Here is a 26,222-nt window from a genome sequence, read left to right as displayed (position 1 = left end):
AAATGGGTAAGATTTTTATTTTTCAGATAAACACATTCGTTTTGATATGTTATATATTTATTGAAGTCACAAGTAGTTTAGGTTTCAGATGCATTGGTAGTCATTCATTTGTTTTGACATATTATGGAGGGAATTAATTCCCCCCACAGTAGCGCAGCGTTAAACCTATTACCATTATTACGGTAAATTTAACCCAGCTTGAGCTGCAAGCAAAAAGCCGGCGTTGAATCTACCGTAATAACGGTATTTAAGTGCACTATTACCGTAATAACGGTAATACTGCATTACTTTTTACAGTAACGCAGCAAATTGAATTCCCCCCTATATCTCACCTATGTTCCTTTTCATTCTATACACATTGATTTGTTTAAAAATGTTTCCTTCTTTCACACAGTGATTATAAAGTGTATACATGTATTTAGAAAAATACTGGTTAGTTTTCTAGAATTTTCTTCTACTTTTGAACACCTCACTATACATCAAATTGGGTACATACAACATTATTGCCCATTGTCAACTATTATGAATAGGGATGTTAAACTGGTGTTTTGGGTGTCTCGGGAAACCCTCTTCCTTGTTAGGCGAACATGAATGAAAACATGCAGTAAAATTGCAGCCCTTTAAGCTTTTCTATATTGCCTATTTTAGCTTAATGACACACTGGGAAAATGTAATAATGCAAGACTCAAAAGTAGTAAATAAAAAATATTTAGTCTAAAATGTTCTAAAAGAAAAGTAATAATGTAGAATTTCTGGATTAAGCCAAATTAATCTGACCCTCAGTGCCCCTAGCTGAACATGCCTGCTACTATATTGCATTACATATTAGGACATCTAGTGTTAGAGGACTGCTGGGTTTTTAACAAATGCTAAAATGGATTTTCATAATACTACATTAAAAGGCAATTTAAGTATAGACTAGACGTAACTGGATTCATTTTTTAACAGATAAGAGGAAAATCATTAAAAACTGTAGGCTGCGGTATTGTCACTGCTGTTTCTGATTTAGGAGTTTCCATACAAGTAAATTATATAGTTATGAGTATTATAGATTACCAGTTTAAATTATACAATATGGAATGGTGAAAACTCCTAATGTAACGAAACAAAGCTATAATGTTAGGCCATTATCTGTGTTACGCCACTATCCATGTTGCTGCAACAAACACACATAAATGTTTACAAAGACGGAGTCTAAATTGTCCACATAAGCACATTTTAAAGTACTGATAAAATGTACAAGAGTGTTATCAGGTGTAGTGAGGAGCCTTTCCCATCAAAAGTCACATTGTGCTTATGCTTGCTACATGCATAATAGTTCACTCGGCCTAAGCATCAAATGCCCAAATTGACCACCCAGGTGTGTGAGCAAACTTCTAACTTATTTTGTCATTCAATAAACAACAGTATTATAATTGTTTCAAAAGCTGGTCACACATAGGATCAACAAGATAGGTAGATAGGTGCAAATATAGGACAAAAGGATGAAATGACAAAACTAAACATGTCATGGATTAAATTTGAAACTTTGTGACCTCTCTGACAAAGCTAGTGTGGGAATCTCCCAATCAACAGAGCATTTGTAGTAAGCAGGAGACTGTATTTCTCTGGAGCAGTCTAACTGACACGCATACAATGTATAAAAGCTCTATCCTTCTAAGTCAATTGTAAAAGATGGGATGAAATTCAGCAAAATGACAGACACAAAACTTGTCTAATTTAATATAAACACTTCAGTTATTTCAATAATACAAAATATTTGATGTGTAGTAAATTCCAATGGTGAGTATATGGGGGGAATTCAATCGGCCGCGTTACTGGTAAAAGTAACGCGCCCACTATTACAGTAGTGTCAACGCCGGATTTTTGCTCTCAGCTCCCTGAGCTGCGGCAGAAAGCCGGGCTAAAATTACCGTAATAATGGTAACAGCTTTAACGCCGCACTAATTCGGGGGGAATTGAATTCCCCCCTATGTGTCCTTTTTTTTTTTTTTCTTCTTACAAGAGCTAATTTGTCAAGATCGGAAAAGACATTTTTCCTATAAATAATATATATTTGCATTATGTGCTACTGTAAGACCAACATTTTTAAACAAAAATATACAATATAATTTATTCAATTAGGCTTTGCGGTGATAAAGAGTATAAGCAGCAATAGGTTCTTTTCAAGGCAAAGAGAACAAGACATCCCAATCAATTTATATACATAAGTTTTTTAAAGCTGCCCATAAAATGTACATATAGCAATACATACACACATCAGAAATTGAACTATAAAAGGCTCATTCAATGGATACAACTGGCTGGGAGATGTTAACTTTTTTAGTTTTTTCCTTTCTTTCGGTTTTAAACCATTATAGTGCCATAGACTTGAAATGTATATTTGTGCTCCAGAGGGCTGCAAGACCCTGCAGTTCTACCATACCTCACTGCTAATCATGGCTGTAATTAGCAGTGTTAATTAGTTGGTAGGAACTTAAGATTGTGTACACAAATGAATCAGGTGTCCTTCCAGAGACTCAAAGGCTTTCTGAGCACAAAGGCAAAGTGATCTTTATGAGTCTTTTTAGAAATTTTGTTGAACATACACTGTTAGCTACTGTTATTCTTATTTTCACATTGATCAGTATTTGGATCAATTTATTCAGTCCCATTCTCATAGGAATCCTGGACATCCCATTCTTTGTAAATTATCAGATTATCTGGTTTAACCTGGGTACACACTACAGAAATTTTCCACCAATGTATTATCTATAATGATTTTACCAAGGACTGACGCATCAGCAGCTGATTCATGTGTACACAATATATACCTTTTACACAATTTACCTTCAGATTTGTGCTCTTCATCTGTCATAACCATCTGCTGAAAGATCAAGACTCTATGGAGATCCTGATCATAAATGCATACACACTGCAGGATTGGAAGGAGGTAGTTCCATAGCTGAACAAGATTTTTAGTTCAGTTTAAAAATCAAATGAAATGATACGATGCTTCTGAATGATAATCATTCATCATTACAGAGTATACACTAATGCAATATCTGGCTGAACAGTCTGTGATTGGCCCGATAATCGTCTGAAAACCCTGTAGTGTGTACCCAGCCTTATCAACAAGGATGTGAAACTGTATTTGAAATGGACTGTCAACAAACCAGAGTAGGCCTAGATACAGGAGGATAGGGCAAAAATCTGATTCACGGTTTATCTTTCAACTATATGTATATTCCTTTTGCTTTCTTCTCTCTTTTGCGGTCTTTTCATTGTCACAATAAAAATATTTTGGGAAAAAGGTTCCCCTCCCTCAGTGATAGTAACTGAACCATCTGGCACTGTAAGGGTTAATACTATAATTAAGGCTAGGATTTCCAATCTCCATGATGCTTTAGATAAGAAAAGAAGGATAAATATCCCTTATAGAAGAGAAAGGGATGGGGAGAGGGGGAAGGATTCTAGAAAGGGGGTGAAAAATTAGTAAAAAGACAGGAGGGGAAAAGCATGTTTATGTATTCACAGTGACCCTCACACGGTGCCATGCATTGCTTAATACTCCACGCAAGTTCCATATTGGAGCCACAGTATCGGGCTGTACATTATAGCTGCTGTCTACGGCTTTGCAAATGATTGTCAGTTCCTCGTCGCTGGAAAGCAGTGTCCCCTCAAATTTCCACAATTTCCATGCCCATGCCTGTCCATCCTTCTGCCCCGTCCCAGTTAGCTCCGCCTCCTTCCATGTCTTCCCTCCGTCCAGTGACACATCCACCCGCACAATCTCTCTTCCCCCTCCACTCCATGCATATCCCTTGACTGTGACTTTTCCATCAGAATCAGGGGTGACTGTCTCCCCAGGACGTGGCTCTGTAATCGCAGACTGCACAGGAAGATCCTGTATGGCCGGAGAGGAGGAGAAATCCACTGTGTCCCAATCCACAGATGGACTGAAGCCCTTGTAATCATTCTGCTGCCAATGGCTAGCACTTTCCTCTGCACTCACCACTATTCGACCCAACCACTTTACATTGCGGGCACCCACCACACCTGGCACAACAGTGCGCAGAGGAAAGCCATGGTCTCTTGGCAGTGCCTCTCCATTCATTTCATAGGCAATCAGCACTTCATGCTCCTTGCTCATTGCACGATGAAAGGAGATGGACGCTCCATAATTTGTACCCGTTATATCTTGATCTAATCCTTCAAAGTGAACATGATGAGCATTAGGTGTATCTTCTGTGTATCCCGCATCCAATAAAACATCCCTCAGACGTGCTCCTGCCCAATGAGCTGTACTGATGGCGGAGATGTCCCAGTTTAGTCCTTTTACCAGTTTCACTGCATTTATCTCAGAGCGCCGGTTTCCGGCACACTGCAAAGTGGCAGTAATCTCATGTCGGGGAAACCTGGTCTTCAGCTCGTTCAGGGATAATTTCAATGGTTTATTCTGATTCACTCCATGGGGTCTCTCTATGGTCAGCTGAAATTCATCAGGATTTATATCCGGCACTGGTAAGTGGTTCCTCTTGAAAAACAACTCACTTGGAGTGATAAAGCTCTCAGTTAGAATTTCAGGGGGTGGCTCAGCGTTAAAAGGCTTTTGGCTATTGACCTTTAGAATAGGGTGTCGAGAAGGATCATTAGAGTAGGGATCAGAATAGTCACGGGACTCCTCCTTCTCATCAGGACTGAGCACTCCCACCTTGTACTCTTGCAAAATTTCCAAGACATGTTCACTCTTGTGAACACCGTAAAGGGCCCAGAAAGGTTCCAAAGCTCCCCCTGCAGCTAGCATAATCCTATTCCCTCCAGGATGCAATTCCACAAAATCTGTAATGTCAAACACTTCTCCTGCATAGGTCACCCATACCCTGTCAGCAAGACTTGTGTGTTTCTTCACTTCCTCTCGTGTGTACTGGGAGAAGAATGGGGCAGCTGTAGTATGTTGTTCAGAATCTGCTTGGGCAACCTTAGAGAGATACAAAAATTAGTTTACAGCTTATTTATTTTTAACTCAATTTCAAATCATTTTTCTACACAACATTCTGTAAAATGTCAAACTCATGTTTCTTCATCAATGTCAGTAGTGGATAAAGATACTGATGTTTCAGTGTTAATTTCTCTGGATCCACCTCTGCTCCGCTTCCTTTATCAGTTGGAGTACCACAAGGCTCAGTCCTAGGTCCTCTGCTATTCTCGATCTACACTACTTCTCTTGGAAAACTAATAAGCTCCTTTGGATTTCAGTATCATCTCTATGCGGATGATACACAAATCTATCTATCCTCTCCTGATCTTTCACCATCTGTGTTGTCTTGCGTTACTGACTGTCTTTCTGCCATTTCATCTTGGATGTCTTCTCAACTCAAACTCAATCTTTCAAAAACTGAATTAATAATATTCCCACCCAAAAACAGAAGCTTCCTGCCTGACATTTCTATTTCTGTTGATAACATGACCATAAATCCCACCCCGCAAGCTCGTTGCCTAGGTGTAATCCTTGATTCACAACTGTCATCTATTCCCCACATCAACTCTATATCTAAATCATGTTACATACACCTAAAGAACATTTCCAGAATACGCACATATCTGACACAAGACACTGCAAAAACATTAATTCATGCACTTATCTCCCGCATCGACTATTGCATTTCCCTCCTTACTGGTCTTCCCAAAGTCAGACTTGAACCCCTACAATCTATTTTGCATGCAGCGGCTAAATTGATTTTCCTTACTAACCGTTTTTCCTCTGCTGAGCCACTCTGTCAGTCTCTACATTGGCTGCCTGTATTTCAACGAATCCAATATAAAACTCTTCTACTAACATACAAGGCCATCAACAAAATTGCACCGACATACATTTCCTCACTGGTCTCGAAATATCTCCCTACTCGACACCTCCGTTCTGCACAAGATCTACGTCTCTCCTCCACTCTCATCACATCCTCCCATTCTCGGTTACAGAATTTTTTCGGGCTGCACCCACTTTGTGGAATTCCCCCCCACGCACAATAAGCTCTTCAGACAAGGTTATGATATTCCTCAACCACCATCTTAATTTCCCTAGATTACCCTATTACCATCCTCTACACAGCCAACGCAAGACAACAACCCTCTGACCAACATTGCAACACACACAGCCCACTCAGTACTTTTACCTTTATGTTCTAGCTGGTCCATTATGCAATATGATGTAGCATATGCCCTTGTGTTTCTAACTCCCATTGTCCTATAGATTGTAATCTTGCGAGCAGGGTTCTCTTACCTCTCTGTCTGTATATATTACCCAGTATCGTTTTATCAATGTTTGTTCCCAATTGTAAAGCGTTACGGAATTTGCTGGCGCTATATAAATAAATGTTGATGATGATGATGTTAGTGATAACACTACAGTGCCCTTTAATGGGCTGGGCAGATGGATACAGCCATATTTGCAAACCTGACAAAAATGTTCACTGGTTATTTAATGTTTCTATGTGTGTAGCGATAAAACATACCTCTGTTATATTTAGGGTGGGGTGTGAGCTTAAAACCTCTCACAGTGATCAGTTAAGCCCCGCCCCCGTGACAACTGTTCCTGTGCAATAGGGTCTGTGTAGTGTGGCTGGCAATGGGGCAATATGCCAGTTAATTTTGTGACAATGGGATCGGACCACTAGGATCTGATTACATGGCTAGTAATTACATCTGTACAATATGGCCAACAATGAAGTCTGTGCAAGCAAAATGGTCCAATTAAGGCTACTTATGTGTTTTGTGCAGTAGGGTATGGTTATGTGGCCATTACTAGGGACTGTGCACTGTGGCTTGGACCTATGTTTAGCACAGATGTGAATACACTAATGTACACACAATAATACAAGCTTGTACAACAACAAAAACATTTCTATGCTTCCACACACTCTTGTACAAAGACAAACAGACAATTCACCTTTAAAGGAACAGACCATTGTATGCAGAAACACAATAATACACATACAGTACAACACGCAGAAGCAGATACATTTCTTCACATTACTACAGAGCGCCCTCTTCTTAATGCCTACTTAAAGGCTAATTCTGGCTAAATCAAGGATACTTCAGACGTCCTTAAGTTAGTGGATGGTCTCTCTCTTGATGAAGATATGTGGATGTGCACAATAGATGTTGAGTCCCTATACACTAGTATAGGCCACATAAATGGCATTGAAGCTGTTAAATTCTTCCTACGTTCTGAACAAGACCAGGAGTTCAGTGCCTTTTTGGTGGAACTTTTAGAATTTATTCTAAAAAGGAATTTTTTTGTCTTCTCCAATCGCTTCTATCTCCAAATACGAGGCACAGCGATGGGGGCGGCTTGTGCCCCCACTTTTGCCAATCTCTATCTTGGCAAATGGGAACAGGAAGTCGTTTTTGAGGATGGAATGTATATGTACACTGACCAAATTCTATCATGGGTCAGGTACATAGATGACATTCTGGTTTTCTGGAAGGGCAGTAAAGAACTTTTTCATCAATTTATTAATGTTCTGAATGACAACCCAAATGATCTAAAACTTACCTTTAACATGAGTCAGGAAAAAATAGATTTTCTTGATATCACTATTCGGAAGAGATCCGATGGCCATATTGAGACAGACCTCTTTAGAAAGTCTACAGCTACCAATAGCGTTCTCCATCATAGCAGTTTCCATTATCCCCCAGTTATTCGGAACATTCCTAGAGGGGAGTTCCTAAGATTAAAACGGAACTGTTCCAGTCATATAGATTATGAAATCAGAGCTGAAGAACTTACACTCAGATTGATTGAAAGGGGATATAGTAAGAGATCGATCAAAAGAGCTGCTAATGATGTTAGAGGAAAAAACAGAGATGCTCTAATTTACTCCTCTAAAGTACCAACTGCTGGGAATCCCATCCGGTTTATAGGGGACTTCTGTGATGAATGGAGACAAATCCAGACCATCATCCAGAATAATTGGTCTATCCTTCTCCTGGATGAGGATTTAAAAAGTGCTTTAGGAGATAGAGCACTCTTTAGCTGGAGACGGGCAGCAAATCTCAAGGATAAATTGGTTCAGAGTCATTTTATGGAAAAGAAATCGAAGGATACCATTAAGGGATCATACCGATGTGGATCATGTAGGGCATGTGATCATATGGAAAAGACACTACACGTCACAGACAGATATGGAAGTGTACATATCATTAACGAGTATATTAATTGTAATACTAGTGGAGTTGTTTATGGCTTGAGATGCCCATGTGCTAAAATCTATGTGGGCAAAACCAAGCGTAAACTAAAATTGAGAATTTTGGAACACATAGGATCAATTAGGAATGCTCAGAGGGATAAAGAACGTTTGAAACAACTATCTCCAGTTGCTAGACACTTCCTCCTCAAACACAACTGCAATACGGGTGGTTTGAAGTGTTATGGTATAGAAAGAATTAATCTTGGGATTAGAGGGGGAGATGCTGACAAAGTTCTACTACAACGAGAATGCAAGTGGATTTTCTTGCTTGACTCACTCTCCCCACTAGGACTTAATGAATATAACAGCTATGCGAGTTTCCTTTGAAATGTAATTTAATTTAATCAAACCAAGGGATATTGTTCATATATCCCATAAAGCATCCAGAACCACAAATGTATCTTTCAGTACAATTCCCTTTAAATGATGAACCCATTGATGGTGGGTAATATAATTGATCCCGTTATGTAGGCCTAAAATTTGGACATTTTTATACTATTTAATTTAGGAAATAATTGGAATTATATTATTGATATGCGAATGTAAGTGTTCTTTCTTATTTGACTCACCTCTCCTATTAGGATTTAATAAATACAACAGCCATATGAGTTTCTTGTAGAATACAATTTATTTGTCTTCCATTTAGACCTATTACTCATAAATTCCATGTAATATCTGGAGTAATGGATGTTTCCTTTCGGTATATTTTCTTTTAAATGATGATCCCGTCGATGATGGGCCACTAAGAACCTACTGCTATGTAGACCTAGAAATTGGACACTCCCATGATGATAAGGACTGTATCAAACTATACTATACTTACCGTCAATATGGATTTCACTGTTCTTCTTTATAGCCATGTGATGCTATGTAATTTCCCTACAGAACACAATTTGATTTATTTCTATTTGGGTTTGTCATTCATAATTTCCATGAAATATCTGGAACAATTAGTACAATTCTCAGTAAAACCCCCCCCCCTTTTAGATGATGATCCCGCTGATGATGGATCATAAAGAACTCACTGTTATGTGGACTCAGATTCTGGACTTCGCTATTATGATAGGGGCATTATACCATACATATCGTTAGTATGGATGTCACTATCTCTTTATATATTCATGTGATTCACACTACAAATGATGAGACTAAGTATCTCACTGAATGTTAATGCTAATCCATTCTGAAACGTGATTTGACGTTTCCTCTGTCAATCAGTATTCCTGCTAGGGGATTGGACGGCTAGCGTATTTTAGCTTCCCGAGGCTGTTGCTCGGGTTACCTCTGTGAAAAAGCAAAGTGCGAAACGTACGTCGAGGCTTAGTGGCGTCATATGTGACGTCACAAGCACCCGACAGTGGCACCTGGTCCCGGCTGTGTATGCCGCGACTAGAGATTCCGTATACCTAATACAAAGCGCTGGAGGTATTTGATTTACCCACATATTAGTAAAGCGCGCCTGTGAAATGCAGTAATTAAACTATGAGTGCATATATATACCGAGTGGGGCGCAATGGGAACTGAGGGAGGCAGAATGGTAATGATACCATTGCACTTGTTTGTTAGGTGCTAAAATGGCAGTATATCTGTTAAGAGACAACATTAAACACTATATGGCTCTATATATGTGAATACACATTTCATCCAGTTTATTCAACTTAGCCTTCTACGCTATTTGGACCTGATACAAGGGTTTTAAACAGTGTGCCAATATAGCCAATAAGATATTTAGTAAGTGCCCGTAGGTTATACTTAATAAGGGCTACTGACACGACGATAATACACTCTCCTTAGACATCATTATTTATATATGTCTAAGGACTTCTCCCACTTGGCGTTATGTGTCTGGCGACCATTTATATAATGTGACATACCTCTCCCCCTTAGCCCTGCATACCCCCAATACATGGCTGTATATGGAGGCTCATCTATATCTTTGTAATACCCTATATCTGCCACTGCCAGGGTGTTTAGTATTTTAACACACTACACACACTACTTTACATTTTTATCTATATTTCGCCGCTTTATTTGATGTTTTAATATGAACCCAATAAAATTTAGTTTTAATTGATATTATTGTCTTGGGGACTGGAGTGCCTCTATTTACTCTCTTTCTCTTCCCTTCTTTTTGACTATGATCAAAGTATATATTAGAGTGCACCCCATCTTCCTTATGAGGTTACTTTGAGTACCAAGTATAGATGAATAGTCCCTAATTGTGTGCGACCATATCTTGTGTTTTTGTATAATTCTGGCATTATAAAGAGGGTGACATAGCGGAATTTGCATGTACTTTTGTGTACAGAATATACCTGGTGGTGAGTGAGGGCAGCTAAGAGGGATGACTATTATATCATCTACACACGAATACAGGCCGGTCTCATGTATTTTGCTGCAAATTCCTTGAAATTATTCAATATAAGAACAAATTATAAAAATATTCAGATATTCTGCAGAAAGTTCTTACTTTTCTCCTCTGTGTCTCATAAATCAGGAAGGAACCCAATCCCAACAGCGCCCCGGCTGTGGAGACACCCCATTTCCAGCTGGTTGTCCTGGACCTTGCGTCTGTGCTGTGATTGCGGCTGGTCTTGGTCCCTGGTGTACAGACTCGCACCAACATAAACATCTGTTTCTGCAGCCTATGTAACAACACATCTGATCAAGACTCTCAGAACACTGATAAAGTATATATATTGTAATGTCACTGTGCACTCTAATGTGCAACTTTGCAAGCTACTAATCATAATTTAGAAGATTATTGAAATAAAATTTAAGAAACCCTAGGATAATTTCAATTATTTCAGATAATGTAATGATTTCCAGAACTCCATTGTTTATGCTGATATTACTACATTTCCATATAATTCATAAGTGAAAACGAATTTCGTCAACAACGAATGGTGGTTACAATAACAGAGTTGAATTTAATTTCAAATATAATGTGAATGACCACAAAAGAATACAATTACATTAAAACTAAATGCTATAATACAAATAAAAACACAACAACAACAAAAAACCCTAAAAACTATATAGAAAAGGACCACTAACATAAAATATAGGAGTCAAACAGTGGAATAATATATCAGCTGCAAAAATATGATAAGATAAAAGCAATAAAACAAATTGATTAGGAGTACCATAGAAAACAGAAGCCGATAAGAGGGATAAGTCTTTATGAGCAAAAAGGAATTTAAGATATGCCCACAGTGAAGATTAAGGCCTCGGCGGACCTTTGTTCTGGATTAAGCAGACACTCTGTATGCAGACTATATGAAAATGTCCTGGCTTGTTATGCAGTGATATAAAGTATGTGTGTATATCACATTAGCATAGTACATGTTCTGTTCGCTGCATGTGGAATGGAGTAGGACATGAAAGACATCAGCTTTAGAAGACCATCAGATAACGTACAACAAGTGTCCTTAGCACCACAGACTGACATTATGTTGCAGCTAACCTATCAAAATGAGTAGATAACTCTGTGACAAGTTGCACTGACACAAAAAGGAAGGAGGATGGAAGAACAGGAAGGTTATGGAAGGGGAGGGACATGAGCCGGGATCATTAGAAGCTTCTGTAATGTCTTTTGAGTATAAGATCTTGAGTACAGTAAGACTATCAAGAGTCCTCAGTAATATTCCAGAGCTAGAATCATTCAATACAAATTAAGGTTTCTATAATATTATTATTTATTTATATAGTGCCTACATAAAAAGGGCTTTACAGAGAATATGTCTGTGCCCAGTGGAGCTCACAATCTATATTCAAAGACATGTGGTCACACACCCAGAGGGCTGTCTAGCGCAGTAAAGCACTAGGTTGCCCATTAGAAATGTCCCTTCCCCTCCAAACACTGCAGAACCTGGTGCACTGGGCACTGTTCTCCGCTGTTCTGCTATTCAGAGCTGTGAACGGAAGATACCTCCCAACCTTCCCACTCATGGGACAGAGCCATAAAATTGAGACTACCCTGACAAATTCAGGGCAGTTAGGAGGTATTCATAGATGGGGCCTGGTTGAAATTGAACCAATGTCCCCATTTTAGTCAAGTTTTAAAATATTTTGTAAGGATACATTAATTATTTAATGGTATGCGGAGATTTCAAATCTCACATGTTTTTTCAATTCTCAGCATTGCAAGAACAATTGTGGGGTAGCTGCTATTGTATACTGCAAGTTAAGATTTTCGACTTCAAACATTGTGCTTAGAAGGTCATTGCACTAAACACTTGCATGTCCAACACAGGTGAACATAAGGCTACATTTCTAGTGTTACTAATTAAACAGAATAAGTAACATATATGCTGCGAATAGAGGGAAATCTGTATTAAGAGTTAGGCCACTAGTAGATTTAAGAAATCGCCTCAAAGAATTTAGTGTTGTGGTTCACTCAGGATAGAGTCCTAGTGAGTACCTACACTTTACTTAGTTGTCTAACTTATGATTACTTATCTCCAAGTATATTTTTGAAATATAGGTTCATGTTTGTGGGCTTTTTCTTTATGTGTTAAATGTACAAAATATGATTTAGAGATCAGTGAAAAATTTGCATCCTACAGCTGGATTTATTACCAGCTAAATCAGCTACAAATAGTGTGTTTCACAAATATAGCCCTTATCCGGTCTATAATAATTTGCTAGTACACTAGTATAGTATCCAGTCTAATGATCTAAAGATTTTTGGATCTTCAGTGGGCCAGTCCTACTAAATAAGTACAGTCTGCACCAGAGCACATCAAAAGCTTGACATCATCGGCTTTGAAGAGAGTAGCCAGTATAGCTTTCAGTTCTACTCTGTTCAAACCTCAGCAAGATAACAAAGGAGTGGGGGGTGGGCTGTACTTAAAGGGCTCAGTATGGTGCTGTGAGGAAATCACCCTTAGCGGGAATGGTGGTTTACTGTCCCTGGGATTCAAGTCACTCAAGCAAACCAGACCATATCCAAAATATAGGTTTATGGACAGCACAAGCACAATAGACAGTTCACAGGTACAAGGTAAATGGTAACGTATACGCTCCAGCAGCCTCTTGTAATCAGCATCCCAAAGTAATAGTCTCCACAGCTTCTCTGGATTCCTCAGAGTCTTCTCCTCCATCAGGGTTACTGTTAGATGGACAGCTCTATGTCCCCCAGCCTGGGCTACTGGCTCACACATGTCCTCATGTCCTGGTAGGGTTTCTTCCGACGGTACCGCAATGCCTGGGCCCAGAGTCCTTCATACACCAGGATCCTCCAAGATACAATGACCCTACTATGCTGTGTTGCCCCTTCTTAAACGCTCAAAAAACTTCAGGCTGCAGCGGTGTGATCAGCTCCCTCAGAACATCTTAAGTGGCCCAGAATGGTCTGACTGAACTGATTAAATCCAGTGGCTACACTTAAGAACACAATAACTGGACCTTAAATACACAAACTTCTAAACTCTCATCTGATTTGCATAGGGAAATCAGTTTGGTTAGACACAAGATTAACATGAGCTCTGTGGACATGTAGACAATAGCATACACAGTCCAGGGAGACCCCGTTTCTCTACATGCCGGCCCACTGAAGATCTTGTAAAGCTGAGTGAGTCTATTTTATACATTTAAAATAAATGACTATAACCTTTTGGTAATGGTAGTTTTTACAATATTACTAATTTAAGTTACCAATTAGAGAATTGCCTGTAATATTCTTTATCCTCCCTAGACAGGGTAAATGTGCTACAGGTTAAGACACCCTCCTTGTACACAGAATGTTAACCATTATCTGTAATAAAATAATAAAGTATAATAATATAATATAATAAAATGGAGTTATTAATTAACAACTGCAGGCCTTACCTTTGTGGTCTTGTGAGGCTGTGTAAAGCCAATGCGGGAATCCCATGTAGCAGCTTCATGGCTTACTCTGAGACGAAGAGAAGAGAGATGTGGATCATTTTGCTTGGCATAAACCTAACCAAACAAGAAGTTATATAGATAACAAGGTTCAAAACAAGATAAATATTTATAAAAAGAAAACAAAAAAGAAAATTATGTTAATTGTACTTAATTCTATTTTTGTTGTGCAAATCTCCTGAGGAAGTGTCTTGTTTGACTCAAAATGTGTTGTCTTTCCAACTACCACCCAAAGCACAAAGATTTTGCTCATTTACCATTGCTTGCTGAACGCAACCCAATGGACTTAAGCATATTTCTCTGCAATTTTAGCTTTATTCCAAGAGCAATTGTTTTCCACCACATCTTATAAGTTGGTTCCTGCTCCCTGGACAATAATTTGGATCCATACGGTCTCCCTGAAAATTGCAATCTCAAATGAGCCCATCCGGTGATGAAATAGATTTGCCGGATGGACTGTGTGATGTAATGATTGGCTGCCTGTTGACTGGGCCTTGGATAAGATCAGTAAATTCATCTGATTGAATGTAGTGCACTATCCACAGAATTCTCAAAGCAACGAGTCCAGGAGAACACAAATTCTAAACCGTCTATATATCTGCAACGGCACCAGTATCTGGGCTGAATTTGCCATGATTACTTGTTATAAGACAAGGTGACATTATCAAATGAATTGCTACAAAACGCTTCTACTTCTACAAACTATCATAGCGCATACATGAATTAGTGGCGCTATATAAATAGCCGCTGATGATAATAGCACTACACATTATAGGAAATGTACCTTCAGTGCCCCTTGATTAGATCACCTGTGATAATAAAACATGCAATGTTTCTGATTAAAACCAATTATAAAATGGAAAGGATACAGCAAACCAAGTCACATTATCTAAGGTAATTGGTCGGGAAGCACCGGAGCAGAGGGGAGTAACTGGCTGAAGAGGAGGAGCCGGTCACATGACACAGCCATCTTGCATGATGCCCCTTTGACCAGGTGCCCCCTACTGTTATTGAGTCTCCCAGCTGCTTACCTTCCATGATACAATTCAGTGGTTGTATCCGTCCCATCAAACTTTGTTGAGCAGCGTTAGGTAAATTGTTTTAGGGCAAGACGAATATGAAGTGTAAAGTTACTGTGCGTTTTTGCATTTGTATGTTTGTGGTTATGGTAACATGTAATGGTGAAATACCTCATCTTGTGCTTGTAGCTGTACAGGGCTGTATTCAGAGTTAATGCCGCCCCCTAGGTATCATGATAAACAATACCTAAAATTAGACATCATGCATCTTACATGTTCATGAATCAAACACCCCCTTCTCTACTATTTTACTAGGAAAATTGGTGGTTGGTAAAGTTTAAATATCTAAAAATGGATAAGATGCATCACAAAACCATATATAAATAAAAGGTAAAAAAAAAAAAAAAGATAGATTTTATATATATATATATATATATATATATATATATATATATATATATATATATATATACACACACACACAATAAAATAGTTGTATATGATAACTACAGCCCAGCACTTGTAGCCACTTCCGATTGTGAGTAAATTGGATTAATTATGCACTTATTTAACCTAGTCTTGCAAATGGTCTCACTTTCTTTGTATACCAAAGAAAAGGTGTAAGAAACAGATAATATATAACTCTCCACACACACCAACAATAAACCACTAACTTTGAGCAGCTTCCCATGAACAGGATGCAATATGTTTTATTGCCAAGTTGAACACAGAGTTCACAAGGGATCAATACAATTTCTTATCTTAAAGCAGAAGGACTGATAACCTTGGCTACTAATTGCAGGCTCATAAAACCAAGTGTATAATTTCCCACATCACCATGCAAGTGTTCAAATCGGCTAAACCAGCAACCACTCTGAAAATCAGGTACCAAAAAAAAAAAAACACACCTTAATTTATTATGCATGGTATCACCAAATGTGCAGTGATAGCTAAAGTCAACGCTTATTTTGGCTATTTTACTCATTAATTTAATTTTATATTTTAATGTAAAGACTGAGTTGCTATGATTTCAATCCGGTGCAAAATGTGTCCTAAAAGCACAAAAAGGGCAGCAGGGATGTAATCTTTAGCCCCCATTTTACTATAGTTAATCGTAGTTTAAATACATTTTTCAGTGTTCTCATCAAAACCAAGCTGAACTTCATGCTGTATAATTCTATCGAATATTGAGAAATTCTACAAGTTCTTCTTCCCCCCCCCCCCCCCTATATACCTATATACCTATATACCTATATACCTATATACCTATATACTGTATCTTCATCAGCTCAATACCTACAGAGGGTTTTTTTTTTCGCTTTGCATTAGACATGTTAACAACAACATGCATGTAAAATGAACAGCTGGAGAGTATTCAGAATCTGCACACATCAATAAAGAGGACATTAAATTCTGAAAAGATCTCATCGTTTACCAATATTTAAGGTCATGAATAAGAGAATAATGGCTCCTCACACCTTGTACTTTGTTCCTCGCTTTTAATAGTGTTCTTAGCATGTGCTCAAAATTTCCCTACAGAATATTGCACAATGTACTAAATAGAACCCACTTGTTGATGTTGTAGGCAATGTCAAAACTGACAACAAGCATAAAATTTGACTAGGTAGTGGTTGCTAACATATATTCAGAAATGTATTCTATGACTTGTGGTAGTTATACCAAATATGAGGGTAGATTCAATTCTCCCCTTTGTTCTTTAATATGCGGGGTGCGCATCATTACCGTAAGTATGATAATTTTAACACTGATTTCTACCTGCGGCTCAAGGAGCTGCAAGCAAAAATCAGCGCTGAAATTACTGTGACAACGGTAATAACACACATCAAACCACGCGGGGAATTGAATTTCCCCCATGCAGTGGTGAAAGTGGGCTGGTATACAGAGGTGTGCCATACCGCACTTCTCCTACTGCCTTCTTTATAAAACTATCAAACTCCCTTCACTTACATTTTCCATACCACCACTTCTATATTTCCACTTTAATCACAGTAAATATGTACGTTATTAGTAAATTAAGCTGCTGGAAATTTGTTGGTTTTTTTTATGGGTTTTCTTTTTTTTTTTTTTACTTCTTTTACATCAAGTTCCCTTCTGGAAAATCAAGTCAATAAGGAAGATGCTACAGAATAGATTATACTGTACTGAACTTGTGTATTGTGATGAATAATGTCCACAAGGTTCTCTCGTTATTGTACAGAAGGTTATTTAATTAGCCCTAAACAGACAACCCAGCCTTCCAGTTCATATTCAATGGCTGTTCCAGAGAAGAAAAGAAGAAAAAGAAAAAAGGAAGATGTATTCAGGATGAGATAGACACTCAGTACACAGACCGAGACTACTCAGTCTTAGTTTGCCTGCAAATAATTAGTAAAATGGTGATCACTAGCAATGCAATCAGATGGGCCGTGGCCTAGGCTCCAAATTGGACAGATCTTGTTGTGTACAAGCTGGGCTGAATGAAATGGATCCTACAAGGGTCTATTTATCCAGTTGGCCGAGGATTATATAAAATAACAGATTGCAGTCATGAGACAACCACTCACTCAGTCACAATCACTTTGATATGGATAGCAAGTCATTGTGAGGCCTCACAAGTAGTGATTTAGCTCCAAAAACTGAAAACTTGGCCAACACCAAGTTGTTAAATGTACAGGCGGCTTGAGTACCCACCATACCAGCAAGGTCACTATTCTATAAATCTATGACCATTTCTGTAAAAGTGTTCCCTCCCCTAGTTTCAAAAAGCAGCTATATTATAAATTATCTGGAAAGGTTTGGATCATCATGTATAGAATATAACAGAGTAGTAGTAATATAAATAGGAACTATCTCACCTACTGCCCATGACATCACCCTTCTTATTTTGTTGTTGAGCAGTGCTCCATACAGTGATTGCAGGAGAAGACACTCAGTGATCACGTTTGTGTGTAGCAATTATTTATTTTAACTTTCTAGTTTTCAGAGCTTTCTGGATAAGGGGTTTCCATGTAACAGATCTTATACCTGAAAGCAGCTACTTTGTCTTGATTTTAATGGCAGATTGAATTGGATGCGATGCTCCTCAGAACATCAAGTCCACGCATTTTTTACTGGTAATAATGATAAAAATTAACGCTCATTTTTGCCCAAAAAAAAAAAGCTGTGCGAGGTGTCTCACTGCCGTTCCGGAGACAGCTCGTTCCGATTTTTTCTCAACTGAATCTGCCTCTTAATAACCCTGACAGTTTCTATCATCACCAATATTAATTTATATCGCACCAACATACTCCATAATGCTTTACAATTGGGGCCAAACACAATAATAAACAAACTAGGTAATACAGACAAAGAGGTAAGAGGGCCCAGCTCACAATCTATAGGAAAGATCACAATTCTTCTACCCATTCTATTATAAGCTGTGCCGGTTAAGCTCTTGCAACCTTTCTTGAGAAGCCCTATTCCCCATTTAAGCTCACATAGTTCCATTTGAACCCCTTTATTAAGATAATATAGTTACAGCTGGTAAGATGTTGTAGCTTTTACATATAGGCACCCAGGTTATAGGTAGTTCTATTTTATCAAGCAGTTTATAATTAAGGGTCAGTGGGAAAAAAAAATACAATTTAACTATAGTTTCACAAGAGCACTTGTGTAAAAGTTATCAGCAGTGGCAGAAACAACATGTTCACCACACCCTGAAACACAACGTCCTACAGAACTGACAAACATCTAGTCTGAAATGTGTGTGTCTATAACTCAAAATGGTCTTTCTTTTATTAGTTCCTCACAATGATGTGCATGGTCTTGCTTTATTTGTGTACTCACCCTATATAAGTGAGCAGTCACTTTTAGACACATTTTCTACAATTAATGAATAGCAACATTATATACTATATTTTCCCATCTTGTGCCAACTCTTAACTTTGACATGAAGGACTCTAGTGGGTATATTTACTAAACTGCAGGGTTGAAAAAGTGGAGATGTTGCCTATAGCAACCAATCTGATTCTGGTTATCATTTATTTAGTACATTCTACAAAATGACAGCTAGAATTTGACTTGTTGCTATAGGCAACATCTCCACTTTTTCAAACCTGCAGTTTGGTAAATATACCCCTAGGACTCTCCACCATTCCTCTGGCTGCAGTATATTGAAGAGCAGTCACTCCAAGACTATTGATTTCATTTAAATTCTCTTGTGTGGTGGCACAAATGCCCCTTTTTCGCAGTATACACTTTATATAGCCGTCCATCGCTGCCAATATCAGGTACACAGAAAAAAAAATAAATGACAATATAAGAAATTCCTGTGGCTCATAAAAGTGCCAGATGTGTATAGTGGTTCACCACTCAATGGCCTATTGCCAACATGTTAAGAGGAGATTGTTTGCATAATAGAGAAAGCACACAAGTTATCCAAACATGTGAAACTTTTTACTGTCTAAAGTGGTTACAACTGGTTGATACTATGACTGTAGAGCTATAGACATTATTTAGAATGAATTACTGTACGGTCCTCCACGTATCGTTTCCAAGCCGAGAGGGTATCTTAAATTTGATACCATATATCGCTCCTTTATAATGTAAATAGTATGGAACTAACGCAAGCACATTTTCTAAGCCCCAACTAAACTATTCTAAACTTAACCCCCAACTAGACTATTTTTCACAGAACCGTGCAATTTTTTAAAGTGAGCAAAAGTGGCATTACCACGTTTAGGGAGAGGAGGCTGGAAGAATCGGGCGTAACTTAGCATTTCGTAAGTGTTTTAATTTGTGAAAATTTGACAGGTAAGCTTAGATTTAAACCAAATTTATAGCAACATCTTAACATTTAAATGTACCCCAAGTATAAGTGTATATAAAACACCTAAAGCTTCCTGTGTCAAAGTGGAAAGTGAGCAATGGTTAAATGAATGTTATATGTGGTTAAGTCAATAAAAAAATTAAATCAATACAGACTGCATATCATCTGGTGCTCCGTCTAGGTTAGACTCATTGCTTCTTACAAAGAGAACTGACTATTTTAAAATATGATCTAAACCAATGCAGTATTATCTATGCTACAAGTTGACCTACAACATGAATACCTGATTCATTCATGTTAACATACATTAACTAAATGTACAGTACAGACTGAGGCAGCATTCATTCATAATAAATATCTATATATCACAGGGTGGAGTCATCCAGTACATGCACAAATTACATAAACAGCCTGGGGGAAAGTTAACCTAGATTTCAAAATAAAACAAATTGTAACTCACACCAATAGTTGTTTACAATTTATTGCCAGTGTATCACAACACTGATATAAAAGATTATTCTAAAAACTCTTATCACTTCAAAACAAACTTAAAGATAATATTTTGGTTATTTTTTTTACAAATAGGATATACACACTAGATTAAATATCAAACATGAGCCATACCTTCAGTGTTATATAGGGGCATATTTAATAAAGCACGATAGTTCTTTTAACGGATAATTAAGGTCCCACAGTGTCCCCCGCAAATTTATTAAGGGGGCATCGCTGCTTTGCACTCCTCTTCGTTTTTGGGAGCAGTCACGATTCAACATTTTTTTTGGGAACTTGTCATGTTAATGTACGCCAGCTGCAGCTGGCGTACATGAGGAAATCTACTGCTGTCAGCTCTGCTCCGGAGAGCAGAGCTGGACAGCGCATGTGTGGAGGGATCACATGATCCCTCCCTGTCACTCACAGCTCTCTCTCTGCAACTATCGTTGCAGAGACAGAGAGGGGATCTGTGTGCGCATGCGCAATTGAAGAGTAAGGAGAAGACCCGAAGACAGCGCTTCCGAAGAGGCAGGTAAGTATGATTTTTTTTAACCATTTCTCTATTTCAACGTTAAATGATAAATGTGCCCCATAGTCCTGAATTATGCAAATATTTATGGTTACAGGTGCAAGTCAAAAACTGCAGAGGATCTGCGATTGCAGCACCTATGGGATAAACATAAATATTGACAGTACTACTTATTTCTCCATATCATCAACATTTATTTATATAGCGCCAGCAAATTCCGTAGTGCTTTACAATTGGGAACAAACATTAATAAGACAATACTGGGTAATACATACAGACAGAGAGGTAAGAGAACCCTGCTCGCAAGCTTACAATCCATATCAATTAATCAATGCAAAATAAACAGATGCAGGGGGTGCACACATTATATACTCCATTATATGGAGTTTATAGGTCAACAAGGAGTTTTGTGACCATTATATACCATAAGGCTATATAGGCAACGTGCACAGGTCACAGAAGTCCACAGACTTCTACAATCCATAATAACACTATACTGTTACTACTCATACTAAATTTTCCTAATGAACACTGTAGCAATTACATCGAAGCTCAACGTTTCCCTAGATCTAGTTTACAGGAGTTATACATAAATTGACATCACTTGTGTATTATATAAATACATTGCTGTCAAGGGGCATATGGGACAGGTCACTGCTCCGCAGATCAGGACAGAGGTTAGGGACTTTGCAGCACGATGTAGGCGGATTGCAGATCCAGCACTTTCTACATGACCTAAATCTGCAGCTATGATAATAAAATAGTTACCCAAAACGAATTAGTCATTTCTATTTGTAGACCCTACATATTGAGGATCGAGTAACAACGTTATTGCCTCCCTGCTGTGATATATACACCCTGATAGGACATGGCTCCCATTTCGGGGGCTAGTGGTCCCCTCACTAACTTACTGCTCACAACACGGTGCGTGATGGCGCCGACGCTGCAGGCGGCTGGGTCGCGCTTATTGTGCTATGTCTGTGGGCAGCGCCCACCCTGTACCTCTCCAATGTGCTCCTTTCCTCCTCTTAGTCCTTGTTGTTGCTCTGCTCACCGGCTGACAATCCACATTACTCTCCTTTTCCAGAGGAGAAAGTCACGTCACAGGGAGGTGGATCTGTAACACTCCCCTAGCCCCAGCCTGGAGCTTTGAAACGTAAGAACTTGAACTCAAGTTTACTGATGGGTTACAAAAGTCCTTTAAGTTACATTTCCTAAACGTCTCGACGTGGCAGTAAATAACCCAACTGAATTTATATCTGTAGTAAATGTATATCCCTATTTATATTTGAATGCAATAAATGTGTATTTTTTTATTTTTAAATGTGTGTTAGTGTCAGGCAGGAAGTGTCATGATGAACTGACGTGTCAAAGTAAGTCGAGTAAGTTTAGGAGAGACAATTGTTTCAGCTGTCAGTTAAAAATAAGACTGTTGCACCAAGTACAGTTATAGTGGGTGCATTGTTTGTTCTTGCTGCTAGTGATTCACCCTAGTGCCCCTCACCTTGCACTCTGCCAACACCCACGCCTCCATGGTGTAGGGTAAGTGATCAGGGGCTGGCAGGGGGGGGCATTTACCCCCCATGTTGGTCCCATATTATACTAAAATGTGCCAGTTAGCTCTTGCAAGAGATAGAGGCTGCTAAGAACATACACTGTAATTATTGTTAGTGTTCCCTCTACCTCACCTTCAATAAGTGCTGGCAGCCAATTGAATTTGTACAAGGGCCCAGAGCTTTTTAGCACTACTACATGGAGGACAGGACGACCATCAGGGGTGAATTAGTGCATCGTCGAGCCCCATAGCCATAGTTCTGAGAAGTGGCTTTTTCTGAGCACACGAGGGACTGGTGCATGGTCAGAAGAGTCCTCTGCTCTACTGAGAGGGGGCCTCAGGAAGATGTTCCAAGTTTATGGTAAATCTCAGAGCCGTAGCTTAAAATTGTAGCGCCTGGGGCGAGAAAGACAAATGTCGCCCCCCTAGCACTCAATTTTAACCAAATGAACCTAAAATATTCCTAAATTGTGCCCCCCTTCAGCGTTGTGCCCTGGGCAATCGCCCCTGCCACACAGCCCTAGTTACGGCCCTGGTAAATCTTCATGGGTGTTGTAACATTTAAGGGGTAAATGTATCAAGGTGCGATTTTGCAAAATCAGCGATTTTCTCGGAAGAGTTGAAACTCGCAGATGTATGAAGCTGAGATTTCATGCAAAATTGCCAGAGTTGTTCTTCTGTCAAAATCGCTATTTGCAAAATCGCCAGAGATCAAACTCCCGACTGTTTGCCACTGCAGCTATACAGCTCTCAAATGTATGAAGCTGCGAGTAAGCAAACTCAGGAGAGTTTGCTTTCAAACACGCCAGATACAACACGCTGCATTCTAGCAGCGTGTTGTATAAACACATCACTGTTACACTGACTGTCAGTGTAAAAAATTGTAAAGAATAGATGAAAGTTAAAAAAAAAAAAAAAGCATGGGGTCCCCCCTCTATTCCTGCTTAGCCCTAGTGCTGCCTGACTACTGCTGGTTCTGTGAAAATCGGGGAAAAAATTTGCGTGGGGTCCCCCCGAATTTAACTTTACCAGCACTAGGCAAACCAGCCGGGGTTGGCGGCACTATAGCAGTGGGACACGCAGCAGGGGTCCCCCTGCCATAATGACTAACCAACCCCAGGCTGTTCAGCGCTGGGCTGGATTCCCTAGGGAGTGGGGTCCGCCAAAAAAAACCAGCGGGCCCCCCCCCCCCCCCTAGAGACACCCAGCCCAGTGCTGATAGCACTAGGGCTCTTCCTACACCCCTGGGTGGTGGGTGTAGGGTAATAACAGATAAAAAAGGTTTAAAAAACATACGGACGCCATTTTGTTTGTGGAACTACAAGTCCCAGCCAGCCATGGATGTCAGGGCATGTTGGCACTTGTGGTTCTCTAAGTGCCAACATGCCCTGGCTGCCATGGGTATGCTGGTGCTTGTGGTTATACAAGCAGCAACATGGCCACAATATTTTGGGCAACCTGGCTGGCTGGGACTTGTAGTTCCACAAAACAAATGGCGTCCGTTTGTTTTTTTAAACCTGTTTTCGCTGTTATTACCCTACACCCACCGCCCAGGGGTGTAGGAAAAGCCCTAGTGCTATCAGCACTGGGGTGGGTGTCTCTAGGAGGAGGGGGCATGCTCGTTTTTTTCGGCGGACCCCACTCCCTAGGGAATCCAGCCCAGCGCTGAACAGCCTGGGGTTGGTTAGTCATTATGGCAGGGGGACCCCTGCTGGGTGTCCCACTGCTATAGTGCCGCCAACCCCGGCTGGTTTGCCTAGTGCTGGTTAAGTGAAAATCGGGGGGACCCCACGCTAAATTTTTCCCCGATTTTCACAGAACCAGCAGTAGTCAGGCAGCACTAGGGCTAAGAAGGAATAGAGGGGGGACCCCACGCTTTTTCTTTTTTTACTTTAATCTATTCTTTACAGGTTTTACAGCTGCCGGAGCTCAGGCAGCTGTATGACAGGCCAGTGTAACAGTGATGTGTTTAAAACACGCTGCTACAACACAGGAGAGTTTGCCAAACACGGGAGTGTTTTAACTCGCTGCAAATCGCCGGAGATGACCAGCGATTTTGAACTTCAGGGTAAAACTCGCACCTTGATACATTTGCAGAGTTTTTAACTAAAATCGCGGGTTAACCCGCGATTTTAACACGCTGGCAAAATCGGATCTTGATACATTTACCCCCTAGTCTTGGTGAACTGCAGTGCATGCAACAATCAATTACGACTACATGATCTTGAAAATAGTTATTTTAAAAAACAAAACGCTAATATAAATGCTGTTATAATACTCACTATAGTTTACAGTATAATTTAATAGTGTTTGCTTAGTTTTCACTTCAATTTACAGCCATACTAAACACTGACAAATAAGAGAAAAACACACCAGATGGATCATGAAAGCAGCTGAATGCATTATTTTTGTTTTATGTTCTTAAAACTGCAGTTTGTAATGCTGCATATCATAGTGATCTATTGATCAGCAAGTGCAAATAGATTGTGCTTTATCACAAGTAACTGCTGAACACACTTCAGTATTTACGTTATCTGCTTGTGAGTACATACCCTTAGGCAGAGGTGTAAGTGCAGCCATAGCAGCCCATGTGGCCGCTATCAGGCACAGCTATGACAGGAAGGGAGGGTGGTCATGCATTCTGGAGGCCCCCACTATGCTGTTTTGAGCACATGCATGAGCAGAGCATTGGCCTCCAGAGCAGAGAGTAGATCTTCTATTTTCTGTATCCTAATATTTTTGTTTTATTAATTTTTTTAGGGGGAGGGGCTATGAGTAGTGTATGTGGATTTTGCCAACTATTACATCTTTCTTTTGGTCTGTCTTAACTTTTGAGACAAGACTGGCACTTCCAGGAAGGGGAAAGAGGCGTCATGGGAGTCGTCAGAGACTACTATAACACCCTCTACTCCCCTAAGCCTACTGACAAAGATCCGGTTGATAAATTCCTGTCAGGTATCACTAACACTATTGATCCTACGGTAAGGAAGCCATGGACGTTCCGCTGTCACTGAAAGAGCTGATCTCTGCCGCCAGATCTTGTAGGTCAGTTAGGAACCAAATTATTGATGTTCTCCCAGCGGAGCTTTATGTAGATATGTGGGATCTCATTGCCTGGACCTGCTAGAGCTGTATGAGGAGATGGTGGTGGAGTGCAGAATGCCTCTTTCACTGAGGGAGGGAATGATTACAATCCTGTATAAGCGCAAGGGGGAGAAAGATGGTCTTGAAAATATTGTCCCATCTCTCTGCTGAATGTGGATAAAAGATCCTCGCCAAGGTACTCGCGAACCAGCTAAAGCCTGTCACCAGGTAGACTCACTCAGGGACCCAGTTCATTACATCAGACGTCGCTGTGAACATGCAGCCCTGGTCAGTCTTGATCAGGAGAAGGCCTTTGATTGTGTTTCTCGTGAGTTTATGCATAGGGAACTGCATCGATTTGTTTTGGGAGAAATGATTATCTGTTAACCTTATGTATCTTAACATTTACAGCTCAGTGCTGGTGAGCAGCTGGAAGATTGACCCCTTCCCAGTTCTGTCTAGGGTTAGACAAAGCTGTCCTCTTTCACCTATTCTTTATGTTTGCTGTATAGAGCTCTTCACTGTGTGCATCAGAATCCAGAGATCAGAGGGAACACTGCACCCAGTCCCCAATGACAAGAGGCCAAGTGCTCACACTACATGGATAACGTCACTGTCT

The 26,222-nt window shown here is 39.6% G+C and overlaps 1 protein-coding gene across 5 annotated transcripts; it reads right to left on the bottom strand.

Annotated features, from left to right (window-relative positions):
* On the bottom strand, window positions 1-22,073 carry SUOX (sulfite oxidase). Of its 5 annotated transcripts, none has more exons than XM_075199555.1 (4): window positions 21,967-22,073; window positions 14,061-14,127; window positions 10,699-10,873; window positions 1-4,960 (listed from the first exon to the last, which is right to left on the bottom strand). In XM_075199555.1, the coding sequence occupies exons 2-4, from the start codon at window positions 14,117-14,119 to the stop codon at window positions 3,503-3,505; spliced, it is 1,692 nt and encodes a 563-aa protein (XP_075055656.1). In that variant the 5' UTR covers window positions 14,120-14,127; window positions 21,967-22,073; the 3' UTR covers window positions 1-3,502. The 5 variants fall into 5 exon arrangements, with proteins under 5 accessions (XP_075055656.1, XP_075055653.1, XP_075055654.1 ...); XM_075199552.1 differs by having other exon boundaries at window positions 14,061-14,174; window positions 21,967-22,071; XM_075199553.1 differs by having other exon boundaries at window positions 14,061-14,174; window positions 21,960-22,065.
* Window positions 22,074-26,222: the final 4,149 nt, after the last annotated feature.

The sequence above is a fragment of the Mixophyes fleayi genome, chromosome 2 (genome assembly GCF_038048845.1).
Source record: "Mixophyes fleayi isolate aMixFle1 chromosome 2, aMixFle1.hap1, whole genome shotgun sequence".
Classification (NCBI taxonomy): domain Eukaryota; kingdom Metazoa; phylum Chordata; class Amphibia; order Anura; family Limnodynastidae; genus Mixophyes; species Mixophyes fleayi.
The sequence above is the reverse complement of the archived record's forward strand: the minus strand, read 5'-3'. Positions and strand labels throughout refer to the sequence as shown.